Genomic DNA, 17496 nt, shown 5'->3' on the forward strand with positions numbered 1-17496 from the left:
TAGTAGCCAAAGTATCAGTTGATAAAACTTTCATTCTTTGACTGCTTCTTTAGAACTGTTTACTTTTTTTGAGATCTCGTGTCACTGATGTACTCCTCCATTATGCCTTAGAAAAAAAGATTGTCTTTATATCTTTTGGTAGCATAAGGACGTCTGGATCTATTACCAGTCTGTATGCCACTCTGTAGCTGTTCTTTTGTCTTCCTCAGGCATGTAACCACACACAGAAAAAACCAAGAGCAGATCAGATCATGTCAAGGAGATTCACAGCACTGCATATTTGGAACTGCACTAGGAGTTTGTTTAAAACATTACACATACATTAATTGCAAGATGAAATATGCACTGGTGCATTCTTCTAATTTTCAGTGCTTTTGTCTCCTCTTTTCCATTTTTATTTTTTAAACATCAGAAAAACATAATGGTAATGAATAAAAGTGGTTGTGCTTCTGCACAAGATAATTGCAAGCTTTTTAAGTGGAAAGAGTCAATTTTAAGGCAATTATTAAAAATATTACAATATAGTATACAACATCAGATCAGGACAGTGGTAGAAAAGATAAGCATGCTGTGAGAGACTGAAAAATTGAAAAGCTATTGACTATCAGGTTTAGATGTGCAACACGATTCAGGAGTTGATTCATGCAATACCATTGATGGTATGACACTGCTATTTTAACTGCTTACTTCTGTTAATATTGCTATATTAGTAATTGATTCCCAAAATTCATGGATATCCAGATTTTTTGTTCATTTTACCACTTGGGGTGGACGCTGCAGTGACAGAGGTCTTTTTTTTTCTGTTTTTTTTTTCCTTTTTGGGTTTTGTGAGAACTGATTCTTTTTTTCCAAATCTTTTTTTTTCTGTGTTGTAAAATCTTACATCCCTTATAAAAACAAGAGATCAAGATGAGTAAAATTTAAATTGGTAATATCTGTGATGAATTGCTTCTATAGTCTTATGTAATTTTTTTTACAATATTTAATTAGTTTTCATTGTTTAAACAAAAAGTTATTTCAAAATCAGGTAAGGTACTATTTCAACTTTTGCTTTAATGATGAAACATCGAGAAGTCGTTATAGCTTGGTTTTATTTTTCTTTCTTATTGCTGTTTGTCTTCTACCAATACAGAAATTACAAGCTAGTCATCAAAAGGTTTTGGGAACTGCTCAAGTTCATAATTTTTTTGCTTAAGACAGGGTATGAAATTGCTTTTCAGATGTTTGGTCTAGTATATCTTTTCCTAGTGGATACTGGGGAGGGAGAAGATTTTCCTTTCTGGTAGTTCACAAATGCAGGGTAGAGCACATGAATTCCGTTAGATTTTTTGTAAAATATTATCACCTTATTAGAGCATACTGTGCAAATTGCAAACTAATGCATTCTGACTTGTTTATTTCTTTTATTCCTTAAGAATCATAGCATAATTTAGGTTGGAAAAGACCTTTAAGGTCATTGAGTCCAACTGTTAACATAGCCAAGTCCATCATCCACACATTTTTTACATACACCTAGGAATGGTGACTTGACTGCTTCCCTGGGCAGCCGGTTCCAGTTCTTGACAACCCTTTTGGCGAGAGATTTTTCCTCATATCCAATCTAAACTTCCCTTGATGCAATTTAAAGCCATTTTCTCTTGTCTTATCACTTGTTACCTGGGAGGAGAGACAAACACCCAACTTGTTAAAGCGAGGTCACACCTTAGCCTTGTTTTTCTCCTGGCTTTAATCACTCTCCTTTCAGAAAAAACAAAAACAAACCCTAGCAAAACTCTGGCATTCTAATCTTCCTGCAGAAGACCCACAAATAATAATTTTAATAAAGTCTAATGAAAAGTTACAATCAGAACCTTGATACAGGAATTGGCATATGAAGTATACCCAGAATAAAGTGACCAAAAGCAAGCAAATAGCTTCATATCCTGGTACTTTACTTCTTGTGTAATGGGGTCATTTTAGCAGTTGCTGGTTACAAAGCATGGAATATGGAAGGATCAAAGCACCTTTATTTTATTTCTTTATGAAGTGGAACACGATGCAGTATTAATGACTTCTTCAGGTATATTAATGGGCCAGATGCTGCTGTCAGTCACACCTAATCAGCCATTCGCTATATATAACAGATGACAGAGCCTGAGCTTTTTATTCTGCCAGAAATGGAGGCTGGACACCGTGGACTTCTTGGTCACCTTGTAGTACCACTTGCGGAATAGGCTTTCAAGTTCGCCAGCGTTCCTGCAGCAATCCAACTCCTCGACATGGGGGACGCGTCTGTGTGGGACAGAATCGTGAGGAGAGGTGAGTTATCTTTATTTCTGTCTGTTTTTTCTGCTCAGCTGTATTCCACAGGACATTTCCTCCTTTACTTGCCATACTTTTCTTTTGCTCTCTCTTTAACTGCACTGGTGCACAGTAGTAGTATCTCATTAGCGAGGCTGTGGGTCTACAGTGGTCTCTTCATTTTTCAGTCAGCTGCACCCCTCCAAGCCAGCTGAGTGGTGTTCATAGTGACAGAGAACTGTGCTGAAGCAAAGTGCTCATGTCCCTTGAGACCCTGAAAATTGATTCTCCTTGAAAACTGGTTGCATTATGTTTGAATTATAACTCACCAAACCTCAAGACCTGGAATTCAGAGCAAAATATAGTAAGGTCACAACACTGTGTTACTGATGCTGCAAGTTCAGATTTTTGTGTCTTAAATGAATTAAACACCTCTGTAAGGGTTTTGTTTTATATTCAATGAATGCAATAAACCTTGAAATATTTCTTATTTTAGTAAAGCTTTAGTGTTTTTAAAATTTTGTTTGTATGTATATATTAACCCCTGAGCAAGTCAGCTCCAATTTTGATTTAATCATCTACTGCTTTGGCACCAGAATGGGTATTTTGCCGGTAGCTCAGAATGTATAGTTCAGGCCTCTTGATAATATTTTATGTGTGCCCTTTATGTCTTTAGTTTCTAATTTGTGTGTTAGGAATTTTAAAGGGAACTAATGTGGTTTTTTTTTTTAATCAATCTACAATCTATTCAGATAAAATACAACTCTGAGATGCATTATGTGTTTCCTGAGGCATGCCAAAAAGCTAGACAGCAGAAAACTGGTGGTGGTGCAAGAATTTGGAGAATTTGCAGTCATCTGTTCCAAGAAATGTATGCAGATACTTTTCCTCTCAGTATACGCTTACAGCTTACTTCAGTGTTTCTGTATAAATGATTTATTATCCTATATTGTTGCTGTATGCAAGTAAGATTCAGTAACCTTTATGATGAGTTTCACTGAGGGATTTAATTAAACACCAACTCTGGCATTTCTTTAAATGAAGAGATTCCATTGAAGGGAAGTTGCATCACTCATTCCTGTATTGATAAATCATCAGGGACTTGGCCTTTGTAAATGTAAAGGATCAGTGTCACACAAGTGTGAGCACTTCTTGCTGTTTTAGAGACATGAATATTTACCATTTCACAGCAGAGGAGGGAATTTTGTTACTTTGTAAAATGCTTTCTGAAAATAGGTTGCCCAACCAAAAGGCCATCACCACCAAACATAGATTACGTCTGCTGTTACATACACAGCATGAATAACAGTCCCAGCATGAATAACTATTACTGGTTTTCTTGAACTGAGGAGTCGGTCCAGGGCAAGATCGAATGAGAATGAATATAGAAGAAAGGAATTTAGTTTGGACAGACTCCTTGGCGATAGACTATGAATGTTAATAATAATTTTTCATCTTAAGTTTAACATGAAATAAAAATCCAATAAGGAGTTTCAGAGAAATACAGAGAGATGTCAGAATTATTTCTGTAACTATAGGAGAAAATGTCCAAGACAATGGGTGCACTAAAAAAAGCCGTTAAAAACCAAAAGTGTGTTGAAATAACAGCAGTGTAGAAGGGTGTGTGCTGATACTTTCAAAGCTGTTTTAAAAAATACTTTTAAAATTCAAGGTAGGGAATGTTATGAAATTTTACCATATAATTTGTACAGCAGCTAGTAAAATGAGGCATCGGTTATTTGCCAGGATTTTTGTCAGTGTCGGGCCGAGTACTCAGATAAATATTTCCAGAGCACTAGAGTCCTGGGAAACTTGCCAGCCATGGCCCATCCTACCATTCCTAGCAGGGGAGCGGGGCAAGCCTAGAGATTGTGGCAAGGTTCAGCCAAGTGTCTAGAATATAGGTGATAATCAAGGCAACGAGATAGGGCAGAGTTCCAGCTGGGAAGCCACGCAACAGGTAAGGATTAGGCTCAGTGGTCACTAGTCAGGCCTATAGCAACAACAGGCCTAAGGCCAGAAGCCAGTCCATCTACTCAGGTCTGGACCAAGGGACTCCATGGTGGGCCAGGTATAAGGTCTAGTATTTCTTCCAACAGCACAGCTCAGACAGGGTTCGAAGGTCCCTGGCAGAGTTCCTGGGACCATGGGTGTGGATAGAGGTCCAGACTGAGGGTGTTTGGGGCCCCTAGGGCCTTATGAGTGTCCTCAGGGCTCTAACAGGTTGTAGAGAGTGTTGAGCAGTGAAGGCGAGGGAGTACTAATATTCACAGTAATCCTAATAAACTGCTTCACTCCAGAACCACTCAAGTTATATATGCACCAAATGGAAACCGTTCCTTTGAGAATTAGACCCAGTACATTTAGACAGGCTGATCGAATATTCTGTGTATTCCAGTAACTCCAAAGAAATACTCATTTTAGGTTTGTATTCACAGTATCAATAAGCAGCTCAGGTTTTCTCAGGGTTTGGCTAGGAGAGGGGTAATTTTCTTCTCACAAGAAGTTGGGATTGGCCACACTCAGCCAGCCGATTCAGCCAGTAGGGTATTCCGTAGTATTCATGGCCACTGTATAAAGGGAGGGCTGGCACAGACAGTCATGGCAATTGTCTTGTCTGGCACAGCAGGTTTTGTTGCAGGCAGCCAAAGTATCAGCAAGTGTTGATTGAGTGCATTGTGTTCTATATTACTGATTTTGTACATTACTTCTTTACTATTGCTGCTATTTCTGATGTTCTTTGTTCTTTGCATTGGTCTATTGAACTCTCTTTATCTTAAGCAGTGGGGTTTTACATTTTTGCTCCCAATTTTCTCCTTCTCATCCTACCAAGGGTGGGGGCAGATTTGTGCGAGCAGACACGTGGGACTGAGCTCTGGCTGAGCCTAAAATGACAGATGCTTATAAATAGCCTGACATTTTACTTTAATGTCCCAGCTCATATGTAAAATGAATCTATGGATACTCTTAGTGAAGATTAGAATTATTTGGTTTACACATTTTGTGCACTTGTCTTCATAAAAGTGCATAGTCACGTCACCTTCACATGTTCAGAGTCACAAATATGGGATTCAGTTTCCGCAGTCCACATTGTGCTGAATTTTGAAACAGCTTTTCAAGAAAGCAGAAGTCAGTGCATAACTTTATAGAAAGGAAACACTGAAAAATCAGTGTATAGTTACAGACACAAATGTGTATGCAGTTTGAGAACACTTGTTCTTGTATCAAGAGCTAAATGTTTGTATAGGTTACATTTGTTTTACTTTAAGAAAGCCATTATCCTAACATAGCTAATGTGTCAGGCAGCTGTGTGCTTGCTGGATGGTTCCTTGAAATCGGGGCAGTATTTGGAAATTTAAAGTGTTCTAGATAGGTTAAGTTTTTGCATGCTTTACTGCTAAAGGGATGGGGAGAGGTGGAACACAGTTGAGAGAGCAGGAAAAACATACTACAAAGCAAATTTGCTTTGTAGAAACAGGTCAAAAGTGCAGCTGATGTGCATTTAGACAAAATTTGAAGAGGGAGTAAATAGTATTTTAATAAACTTTGTTAATCAGATGAAACAATTTCATAGTTAATACTCCAGATGGAAGTAATCCTGATTAATTCCTTATGGGCTTAAACAATTCTAGTTTTTCCTGTGAGAAAAATATTCACCAAGGCTGCTGGAAAACTCTCTAGGGGTTATTTTATAGATTTCATATTATGTTGTCTTGATCTTTCCACTGAGAGAAAATGTTTGTCCCCTCCTTTCTGTGGAAGATGCTGTGGATATAGGCTCACCAAGTCCAGTGGTCTGTCTCCTGTCTATGCAGGAATGGGGGGACATTAGAATGGGAATCCCTTATCTTTTTGTATATAGGTGGGAAAAAAAAAGGGAAGAAAAAAGCATGGCAAATCAGAAGCAGAAAATTAAATGGTTGCAGATGAGGACTAAATGTTTGAAAGCCCTGGAAATTTCTGAGTGTATAAGATCTGAAGGAGTATGCATTGTCACCTTTTTTTGCTTGTTTTTGGTTTTGACAGAGTCCACAGCATGTATCCAGAATTTTAGGGTTTGTTTCCATGAGAAGGACAAACTGCTGAAAATCAAGTGCCTGTTCTGTGTAGTGCTTCTTGTTTCTGAGCAGTGCAAACAAACCCAGCTCCCTTCAACTGAGCAGATCAAACATCGTGAGGCTTTGAGTCTGCTTGCTCTCCCATGGCATCTTGCCTGCTGGGAAGTGTGTGCTCCCATTCTCCTTGCATTCTCTTTTCTCTTCTCTTTCACCTAAACCAAACTTCCACAGTGTCCTTGGGGATTTCTGTTGATTCAGCAGTCTCAATCCTCTAAGGCATATGTGTGTGTGTGTGTGATGTGTCTTTCTTCAGTTAAAGGAAACCGGCATTCCCATCAACATCAGTACAGTCTGTGCTTCCCGGTCAGTCACCAGGGGGTAATTGCAAGTTTCCATCATGTAACATGATGAAAGTTAATTTATTACTCTTAAATACATGCTAGTATCATATAGTTCAAAAGTAAGAACTGTCTATTTAAAATAAGTATCATCTCTCTGTGGAAAAAACCAGACACATCTGTGACTGTCTTGCAGATAGCCTGTGCTGCATGGCAACACTGAAATAAATTGGTGTTGTACTAAAGGTTGAGATCTTCATAGCAACAAGAATAGTAATTCCAGTTGTACTGGATTGTCTGGAGTAAAAATTCTTCTTAATTGCTGTAGGAAGCAGTGATTGTCAACTCAACTGGACAGAGGGCATTCTTCAGACAATTCCATTAGTAGGGCATTTGAGCTTGTATTCATTCTAAGGGGAAATGGTAAGGGTTGTGACATATTCAGGGCATGGACCCCCGAAGAATGAGACTTGTGGATAGCTCAGAGAAAGGGCAGGATACATTTATTATGGGAACACACAGGGCTTGTGTACCTTTTTGCAATAGCAGAAAGTGAGCCTGTTTCTAGCAGTACTTTTCCATCCTAGCAAAACAAAACTTACCTAAATGGTCTTGGGTTGAGCATTTCAGAAACACTTACGCTAGTGATGTCAACAACAGATGTCTGTTATCTTGTCTACTTTCTACCCTAGTGCCTCCCAAGGTTTTGTTTTAATGAGCTTGTCTTTATCAGAACACTGTGTTTCAGACTCAAAGGTGATTAACTCATTTTCTTCAGTCCCCGCAAAGGGTCACTGTACAAACCCATGTTTGTCTAGGCTGTTCTACCTTCAGGCCTTGATGCAGCTACATTAGGGGAGAGGACTGTAGCAAAAGGGCTGTTTCCAGAGAGCTTTGGAAGGCTATGTTTAGTCTTTGACTTGGAAAAGAATGTAAACAATTTGTAACCGAAGGAGAGAAATTGGGCAGAATTTGGTTGGATGTGTTAAAATATGGTTTTGTTATTTTAGCCTATTGTATGCCTTAATTACACACATGCCAGTAGAAAATAACCAATTAAGATGTGACACATTTGCCTTCTGATAGACTGTATGACTTCGCTGTATAACGTAATAAATGTCTTTGCCTGCTTACATCTTATGCTGGAAGCTGTACTCGGGGTGTTTGAACACCTGTACAACAACAAATGCTGATCCCTGACAACGACACCATATTACAACAAAGGACAATGGTTTCACGGATTCAGATTCCTTGTATTGCATGTTGTGTGGTGTTAAATGGCTAACCCCATGGGTCCCAAAAACAAATTTAAGAAGAGCAAAAGGGGAAAAAATAAAAAGGGTTTACTGAGGGACTTGAAATTCAGCCAAGAAGAGATATAGTGTAACTTGACTCAACCCCCTGTGCACAGCTCTCAAAGATCAACTGTAGGGATATCTCTAGCTGTGAAAACATACCCAATGTTTTCAGAGGCTGGCTGGCTGAAGTGAAAGTGAAATTCTATTTGTATGCTGTGTTGGGTTTCTTTCTTCTTTTCTTGAAAAAATGGAAAAATTGACAGTCACTTCTGTTGATAACTTGTTTGTTTGTTTGTTTGTTTTTAATAGACCTAAATTGAAATTAAGTAGCTTTCATAGACATTTTAGGTCTCTTTTTCAGTTTCATGATGTAGTTTCAACTGCATTTTTAAATAGTACTGGTTATCAGAATTGATAACTTTTGAAGTGCTTACTGTGTCAGTTGTTTGTTATCTTTTATGTCTTTCACTTGAGTGTGAGAACAGGTAGTAGGGCACGTTGACACTGAAAGAGGCAATGTATAGTGTCATAAGTCTCATGTAAGTGGGATTTGTCACACCTAACTTCAAACGTCCACAAATGTGAGTGCTTATGTGTGAGTCAGGTGTCTGAACTGCCACTACACTCTGCAGATATGTCTCCTTCTACTGTATGTTCCTAGATTTTGTGAAATTAATCATTCCAGTTTCCATACACTGTACTGACAAAATTTCCATTGACTATGATGAAGGCTTAGAGGTCAGTGGAGAGAAATCAGTATGTTGAGGGCTGTATTTGTATGATCTACATTAGACATTTGCTTTAGGGTGACATGAATTGTGTTCTCAGAAGGGCTGTTTCTTCCCATGAACTGTTGCTCAAGTTTAGATGACTACATGATATATAGACAGCTACACTGCACATGTCTATATTTTAAAGCAAGATGAATCACAGAATCACAGAATGTTAGGGCTTGGAAGTGGCCTCAAAAGATCATCTAGTCCAACCTCCAGAGTAGGACCACCTAGAGCAGATCACACAGGAATGCATCCTGGTGGGTCTTGAATATCTCCAGAGGAGACTTTACAACCCCTCTGGGCTGCCTGTTCCAGTATTCCATCATCCTCACAGTGAAAAAAAATAGTTCCTCCTGTTTACATGGAAATACCTATGCCTCAATTTCCATCCATTGCCCGCTGTCCTATCATGGGGCAGCACCAAGAAAAGCCTGACTCCGTCCTCTTGGCACTCACCCTTTATATATTTATAAACATGAATGAGGTCACCCCTTAGTCTCCTCTCCTCCAAGCTAAAGAGCCCCAGCTCCATCAGTGTCTTCTCATAAGGAAGATGTTCCACTCCTTTAATGGTTTTTGTGGCTCTGTGCTGGAGTCTTTCAAGCACTTCCCTGTCCTTCTTGAACTGAGGGGCTCAGAACTGGACACAATATTTGAGATGTGGCCTCACTAGAGCAGAGTAGAGGAGAAGGAGAACCTTGCTTGACCTGCTAACCACATCTCTTCTAATACCACCCATCAATTTTACTTTTTGCATGGCTGAATATCAGTAATTGTCAACTTGATGGCAGAATTGCTTTATCCTGTGTTTGTGTCCCATAATAATTTTGCACATCTAAGAACTAATGAGATTTTACAAACTATGTACTCATTTGACTAAATAAATGGTGATATGACATCGATGTTTTATTTGGTACACATTATGAAATGATCACAGAGACAATCACAAACAGCTACATAAATGACTGCATGTTGGAATGAATGTGTGCAGCTGTTGGAGGTTTTGGGGGAAAATATCCTGGCACAGAACATTCCTGTGCATCTTCAGTGATTTTATAATGTGAACTGTGAATTGCAAATATCGAAGATGCAGGAGGAGACAAAGGTAGTTTGTGTGTAAACTACTGTGGAAAAACATTTACCCAAATCAGACACTGAGGAATTCTGAGATAGCAGAGTCAGAAATATTGAGGATTTGGGATGTTTTTTATCACTTTACTGATAAACAACAGGTGAAGTCAATGCAAGCTGTTAATATTTTCCTTAACTGTACAGAAACACAAAACTGAATGTCGTTCCCTTATTTACCCTACTCCCAAGCTTTTAAATTCTAATGGAATTCTCAGACCTAGGGACAAATTCTGAATCATTGTCTCCAGCATATATGGTAAACCTATTGTTGTATATAACATACACAAAGAACGTTTATGTTGCACACAATTTCTGAATGGGCAGATTCCTTCATCATGAAGAATTAGAGCTTGGGGATCTTGAGGATTTTTGCAAAAAATACATGGTTATGCTTGTTCTTGTTGAAAATGACAACAATTCATAGTGTCATTTGTCTGTTGATACAAGATGAGTTTATGGAGTATTGGAGGCAGTGTTCATTGAAGGAAAGGGCGAAGTAAGGGAAACTTATTACAAGGTCAAGAAGGGAGTGGGTTTTGGATAACTGTTGTAAAAAAATTATTAAGTATTGGAACAGATTGATTTGTTTGTTCAGGACATTCAGTAATTGGAACAAGAGCCACCCAGCCACATCTGTAAAATGTTAAGAGCACTCCTTCTGGGTCATCTGTTTTTTCAGAGTATCTGCTGTGGCTTTGCTTTATCTGAGTTAACAGCTTGGTCCCTTTACAAGCCCCAGTCACACTGGTGGCCCAGATCCTTTGGACCCATGTAGAGGGTCCTTACTAAGCAGGATATGATGTGGCTAGAGTTACTGGATGGCATGCTCAAAAAATCAGGATTCTTAAATGTTTTTACAAAACAATGAAAAATATTGGCCCAAACATATCTGAATGCCTTGTTACAATAATGACAGCTCAGTAGAAAAATAATCCTTCCCTCAAGAACCTAATAGGCCTCTCAGTCAATTTGTAGTCCACTGGGAAATACTTCAAAGATTATGATAGCTAAAAACACTCTTTAAAAGAAAAAGTAATAGCTTTATGAAAATAGTACAGTTCTTTATGCCAAGAATAAGTTTTTGGCTTTTATTTTACCCATAAAATTTGAGACACTGTGAAAGCAAATAGCAAGTTTAGGTCTCTGAAGAGTAGAGAGAAGGATCCTAATCAATGCTTAGATGGAGAGAGATAAAAGGCTGCCTGCTAAATGATTGCCTCCCGTTTGGTTGACTCACTTGTGCTCCAGATGTGTAGTCAGAACTGTACTTAGTACAGTAGTTGTCAGCTGTGTACAGCAGCATGGCGTATCACATGGATCATATAAGGACCGAATAAAGCAAACAAATGCTTTGCCTGTGCTATTATGGCCTAAAAAAGTGAATCTCAAATGTTTAAACAGTGTAGTGTGCCAACTGTTAACTCAGTGCTTTATTAATAGAGTGTGGCCTTATGTATATTTCCCTGTGCAAATGTCTAACTCAATATTGCAAATGAGGGACTTGTGAGGGAAGTCTTGTCTGGTACTAAGTAGATTGTCTTCTTTTTTGCCTCTTCTCACAGGTACTGCAATGAGCATTTGTTGTGCCCCCCTCACGTGTTTTGGACAGGCTGGGGTCCGTGGGAGCGCTGCACTGCTCAGTGTGGTGGAGGGATCCAGGCACGACGTAGGACATGTGAAAATGGTCCTGACTGTCCTGGCTGCAGCGTGGTAAGCAATTTTCTGCTTTCTCTTCAGCAAATATCCATGGCCATATGCCATGGATAGCCCTATGTCCATAGGGCATCTGTGTATGTTTGTATCGTCTACCTCTAACAAGGCACCAGAGTGTCTTTGTCTCTGTGTTGCTCATGGAACCACCAGGAAGTGCCAAAGTAATCTTGAACAATGATGCTGATCTTAGGATGGCAGAAGTGATTCCTGGATACCCGATATTTGATGAGAAATGGGAAAAAAATACAGTAGCTTTTTCTTATATCTAACAAATGTAGAAGTAGGTTTCATGTGATGGGAACATCAGAATGGGGCTTTGCTTTCTTGAAGGTAAATAAATGGTTTTAAAATAGAGAAAGGTACATTCAGAGACTGGACATTAGGAAGTTCTTTACTGTGAGGGTGGTGGAATAGTGGAACAGGTTTCCCAGGGAGGTGGTGGATGCCCCATCTATGGAGACTTTCAAGGTCAGGCTTGATGGGTCTCTCTCTGAGCAACCTGATAGAGTTGGGAATGTCCCTGCTTACTGCAGGCAGGCTGAACTAGATGACCTTTAAAGGTCCCTTCCAATCCAGTGCATTCTGTGATTCTATTATTCTATTCTATGATACAGAGTTGAATATGGGTGAAGGAGAGTAAAGTAGTAAAGACATGTAAAAAGCAGGGTGATGTGTTCACTGCAGTATGCTGCAGAGGTAATTTTGGTATGAGTATTCCTGAGTAATAACGCTGTCAAAGCTAGGGGAAAGAATACTATTGCAAGAAAATTAGAAGCTGAAGCAAAGTCTTAGCAAGTGTAAGTAAAGAGAACCACTGAACATTAGGGTTTGGAAGGGACCCCCAGAGATCATCAAGTCCAACCCGCCGCCAAAGATGAACCTTGGGGTGCTGTTTCATGGTAATTTGAATTGTTGAGATTGTGTGGAAAGCATAGCCTGAGTGAAAATTTAAGTGGCCAAAACCACAGAAGACAGATTTGGCTGCTGGCCTTAATCTCCCTGGTGACCAAGAATGAGCACAACTCAAAAGAATAATGGATTTGGTTTAAGCCATGTTGTACTTAATGGCCAGGCCTAATTTTACACACTGAGAAAGATGTTCTCAATTTTGTTGCAGAATATTAATAGAAAGAAGAAAAATACTTTCTTTTAGTTTTTTCTCCCCATGTATTAAACCATTTTTTACGTGCCTTCATTTCAGAGAGCTTAATTCTGAGATTTGTCATTATCTGTAGTCTATTTGTTAGACTGGCAGTAATTCAATATTAAAGAAAATATAATTGATTACCTTTTTCTAATTTTAAGGGTTTGTGCCTTTTTTCCAGGATTTGTTCTCTTTTCAACAATTATTCTGGTCATAGAATTGCATTTTCCATAGACTGAAAACATACAACAGGTTTGTTCTTGTGTTTAACAATTGACCTAATGCATCAGAATTGTACCAAATTTTCCAAAATATTTGTTTCCTCTTGATGGTACGCACAAAAAGGAAAACAAACGGTCTAGATCTGTTGATAAACTCTCCTGACTACCATAGGGAAAAAAAAACCCCAAATGGTCTGAAACGAAAAATACATAAACACTCTTTTCAGGAAGCTCCATGAGGAAAGTAGGACAATTTTGATTGCAAAAAGCTGAGCTGAGATTACTGTTACTTGGGTTTGTAATTTATTACTGGTTTTAGCACATTGTCTGTGCTGTGTCACAAAATAGTTGCCAGTTCAGCTGTGGAAATGTGGCTTTTTTTCTTAATTAGAAAATTATTGTGTTGATGTTTCTTTGGAGTACATAGTTGTCTTGCTAGTACTTAGGCACTAATGGAAACCAACCTAAGGCAGAAATCCTCTATAAGCCCAGGTGTTCTTGCATGATAAAGGACTCTGGTATGAAGTCTGTGTTCTGTTTAAGTTTTAGTGAATTTGAACTCGTTAGTTAGCTGTCTTAAGCCAGAAGTTTTGCATCCATAGTAAGACCTTGTCAACAAATGTACCTGGAGAAGTAAGCACTTTATTTCTTCTAATAGCTTGTTTTATTAATGTAGGAAGGAGGAATCTGATATATTTTTATGCATTCTTGTAATTGCTGAATGGATGAAATATTTGCATTAATAAAATCCTTATGAATGAGGAGTAGGAATATCACAACCTGTTTATTCACGAGAGGTTCTTTTGCCTCAACCAAGTTCTGGTTTTATCATTGTGAGTACGTAACCTTCAAGCAATTAGAATTATGATTTTTTACCACAATGAGTAAAGGAGAAATAATTGCGCCTTATTATTGCTAATTTTCCATTTTACTGGTTGTAGTGATAGTAAGTGTAGTTGATGAAAGATATTTACTGAATTTAATTTGTTTATAAAACCTTTTGGATCATCACTTTAATCTAAAAGAAGACTTTCCCTCCAGGTTTCTTCTTTGCCTTCAGTGAGGATGAACTCTAGGAAACTTTTACCACTACTGAACGTCATGAATTGCCATAGGCCTTCTGTATAGCTGTATAGATCAGAGCCTGTGGCCTGTTAAGGCTTGTGTTCATAAAAAGTTGGAAAGAAAAATATGTAGACAGAGAACTGGAGAATGTATTATTTATGAAGATAACAACTCTGTCTTCATTTCGTCTTGAAGTGAAAAGTAATTTTTGACACATTGGAATTGTAGGGTGGGCTAAATGCTGTCTTGGGACCCCTTTCAACTCTGCTGATTCTTTGTTTTTAGAACCTTTTCTCAATGGGAATTTGAGAAAGAAAAACAACAATTGTTTTTATAAGGCTTAAGAGAAGAAGTCTTACAGCTTGGTTGTCAGCAGTATCAGGGGACCAGACTTTATGTCATAGAACCATCTAACATTATTTTATGTCATAGAACCATCTAACACTTCTGGTTTTCAGTCTGCGACCAAGTTGTGCGACTGCATGTCGTCAGTCCTAAACTATTTAGAAGTTCTTGTTTTGAAGTTTTTAACATATTTATGGCTGTTGTCTTTGTCTACTTAATGATTTATACTGTGTAAACTTTACTGTGGTGGTTTGGCCCTGGCTGAGGGCCAAATGCCCACCAAAGCCACTCTATCACTCCTCCTTAGATGGACAGGGGAGAGGGGAAAATATAACAAAAGCTAATAATAAGGTAGAAACAATTTAATAATGCTAAGCACAGGTAAAGAGCAAAGGCCATGCACAGAAGCAAAACCAAAGAGATATTATTCTCTGCTTCCCATCAGCAGATGATCTTTGGTCCCAGGAAGCAGGGCTCTACATGTAGCAGTTGCTCTGAAGGACAGACACCATGGACGAATATCACCCCCGCTTCCTTCTTTCACTTAGTTCTATATCTGAGCTGATACCATAGGGCATGGAATACCACTTTGGCCAGTTTGGGTCAGCTGGTTTGGCTGTGTCCCCTCCCAAGATCTTGCCCACCCCTCAGCATACTCTCGGGCTGGGAAAATGTTGGAAAAGCAGAGCTCAGCAGTAGCTAAAACACATGAAAAATAAATGTCCAGAGACTTAGGACTGAAAGCATTTACTCTGAATATAGCAAGCATAAATTGTTGTGATATAGGAGTATTAGACCACAGAGACTCCTAAAGGTGAAAATGATGAAGCTTGGAATCAAAATATGGTATCATAAGGGCCTACAAAGTCTTCATCTTAATCAAAGTTTGTAGAGAATGCTTGAAATCGTCTAATAAGAGATAGGACCATCACAGCCAGATTTAAGAGCAGATAAAATATGGTACTAGGAAGCATAAATGGATCACAAAACAGGTATTAGTCTCATGTATTCAGGTGACACATGCAGTGGAGAAGGAACTGTGGAATTCTATGGACTGTGCTAATATGACTCAAAGGACAAATATCTTTAGATTTTACAGCATACTCAGATAAGTTGTACATTTGCTTCAGAAAATGCTTCTTTTCCCCTGAGAAACATAATCTCAGTTGAATTTGCCTCAGGCCAGTAATAAAAAAAATAACTTTTTAAAAAGAATTATTGCTGGAATAAGAAATCTAGTTTTAGGTTTGGGTTGGATGACATATTTTATGTACTTTTTTTCCCCTGCATTCTCATTTTGGTTATACTAGCATGGAATGGAAGACTGGTAATGTGCGTATACTTTCTCTATACCAAAAGCAAGCATGCTGTGTTTTGCTCTTTGGATTATGACTTCTTTTTAATTAAAAAAAGAGAAAAAAATTGTTTGTTTCTTAGAAATAGTTTCTAATGTTGCATTGATCTTTTTTAATATTATTATCTCAGTGTTCTGGAAGTGTGCTTAGGAAGAAGAACTCTCTGTCCTCTATAGTTTCTGTTATGATACAGTTATGATATAGTTTCTGTTATGATAGTTTCTGTTAAGATGTAAAAGAAGTCTTGGGAAAGCAAGTGTCAGAAATGTTTTCTTCTATTAAGTCCTTAAAAGGAACTTGAAGATGGGAAGTTTTCAGAAGTACTTTGTCCATCAAAAAGATCAGAGTCTGCCTTTAAAATAATTACCATCTCACAGAGCAAACTCCAAATGCCTAGTCTAGAAAAAAAAAAGGGCAGGAAAAGAACATTGATACTGTATTTTTTTTTTATGATTACTTTTTAAGTTTCCATTAGACCTCTGAGAGGTAAAATAAAATAATGCATCCTCTATACCATCCTCTAAATCAGAAACCATACCTCACAAGCCTGAGGTAATAAAAATTTGGTTTATTCTTATGATATTTACCTGCTTCATTCTCATTTCCTTTCCCAGTCTTTTTTTTTCCTGTGTATAATATAAACTCTGTCAAACATGACCTGATTTTGTATAGTTTGAAAAATTCAGCAATGTTTAGCCTGTCTTTGTTTGGTGCAACAAATGCCATTGCAATTATAGGGAATGGCAAGTAATTAGATAAAATAAATCACAAGAGAGAGTTTCAGAAAATGCTAACATATATTGATCTATGGTATAGGTGGTGGGTGCTCAAATTTGTCAGCAAATTGAGTTATCAATTTCTTGCATGCATAGTCAAGGTAAACATGAAGTATAAATGGGTAGAACTGATGTGCCTATTTATCCCAATGTGAGGTCCTTCAGATAGTCTTTAGCTACACATCCCATGATAATTTTGCTGTTTATTTTCTTTTCAAAAGGAGATTAAACTGCAAGTTATTTGCTTTCTTACTCAGAGCAGTATCCAATTTTTGAGAAGCATGTAATTTTAAAAGTAATTCAAAGCTGAGAAATAAATCTTCAGCTGCTGGAAAACTGTCCCAATTCAATTCAGTTCAACCTCTCACTACTATCACTGACTTCATTACAGCTCTGGGGTTCCTATAGGAAGCTCTTTCAGGGACTTCCAAGTCATCTAGAATAACTTCTTCTGTGGGCCAATGCTTGTTGATTTGAAATCCCTTTCCAACCTAGCCGGAAGTGTTCTCTAAAGTAGGTATTCTCCCATTCATGAGCTTTGTCATGGGTGTAAGTGTACCTGTGGTACAGATGATGGGTTTTGAAGTCCAAATCATTGTGTAAAAAAACATAGGAAACAAATTTTACTGTAAATGTGCCCAAGATTTCTCAGGACCATTGTGTCCCTTAAGGTCAGGTGATAGCCAAGTACTTTCATCCACTTTGGCAGTTGTATTGATCAGAGGGACGAGACCCAATTTGCAACAATCCAGAATTTGCCATGCTGTTTCCCAGAACACCAAACTCACTAGAATGTGTCCTGTCACACGTGTAGCTATTTGTTGGTACTTTCAGAGGCTCCCATGCTGTAGATGTGGGCTTTGTTGTTGTTTCTTAGATGTAATGCCTTACACTTGTCTAGATGAGGCTCTGTGTTTGAATTGTTATCATACTGATATCCACAGACAGCAGAAATATTTGACACCTCCTTCATTTTGTGCCCAGTATCTGAAACCA

The 17496-nt window shown here is 38.2% G+C and overlaps 1 protein-coding gene across 8 annotated transcripts in view; it reads left to right on the top strand.

The window, feature by feature from the left end:
- SEMA5A (semaphorin 5A) overlaps window positions 1-17496 on the top strand; it is a 306539-nt gene that overhangs the window by 233573 nt on the left and 55470 nt on the right. For all 8 annotated transcript variants that reach the window (XM_068162023.1, XM_068162027.1, XM_068162025.1 and 5 more), the window contains 2 exons: window positions 2155-2298; window positions 11444-11591. In XM_068162023.1, the coding sequence (XP_068018124.1) occupies window positions 2155-2298; window positions 11444-11591 (292 nt within the window). The remainder of the gene's footprint in view (window positions 1-2154; window positions 2299-11443; window positions 11592-17496) is intronic.

Source organism: Melanerpes formicivorus, unplaced genomic scaffold (assembly GCF_026170545.1).
Source record: "Melanerpes formicivorus ecotype bairdi unplaced genomic scaffold, bMelFor1.0.p_v2 SCAF_61, whole genome shotgun sequence".
NCBI classification, from domain to species: domain Eukaryota; kingdom Metazoa; phylum Chordata; class Aves; order Piciformes; family Picidae; genus Melanerpes; species Melanerpes formicivorus.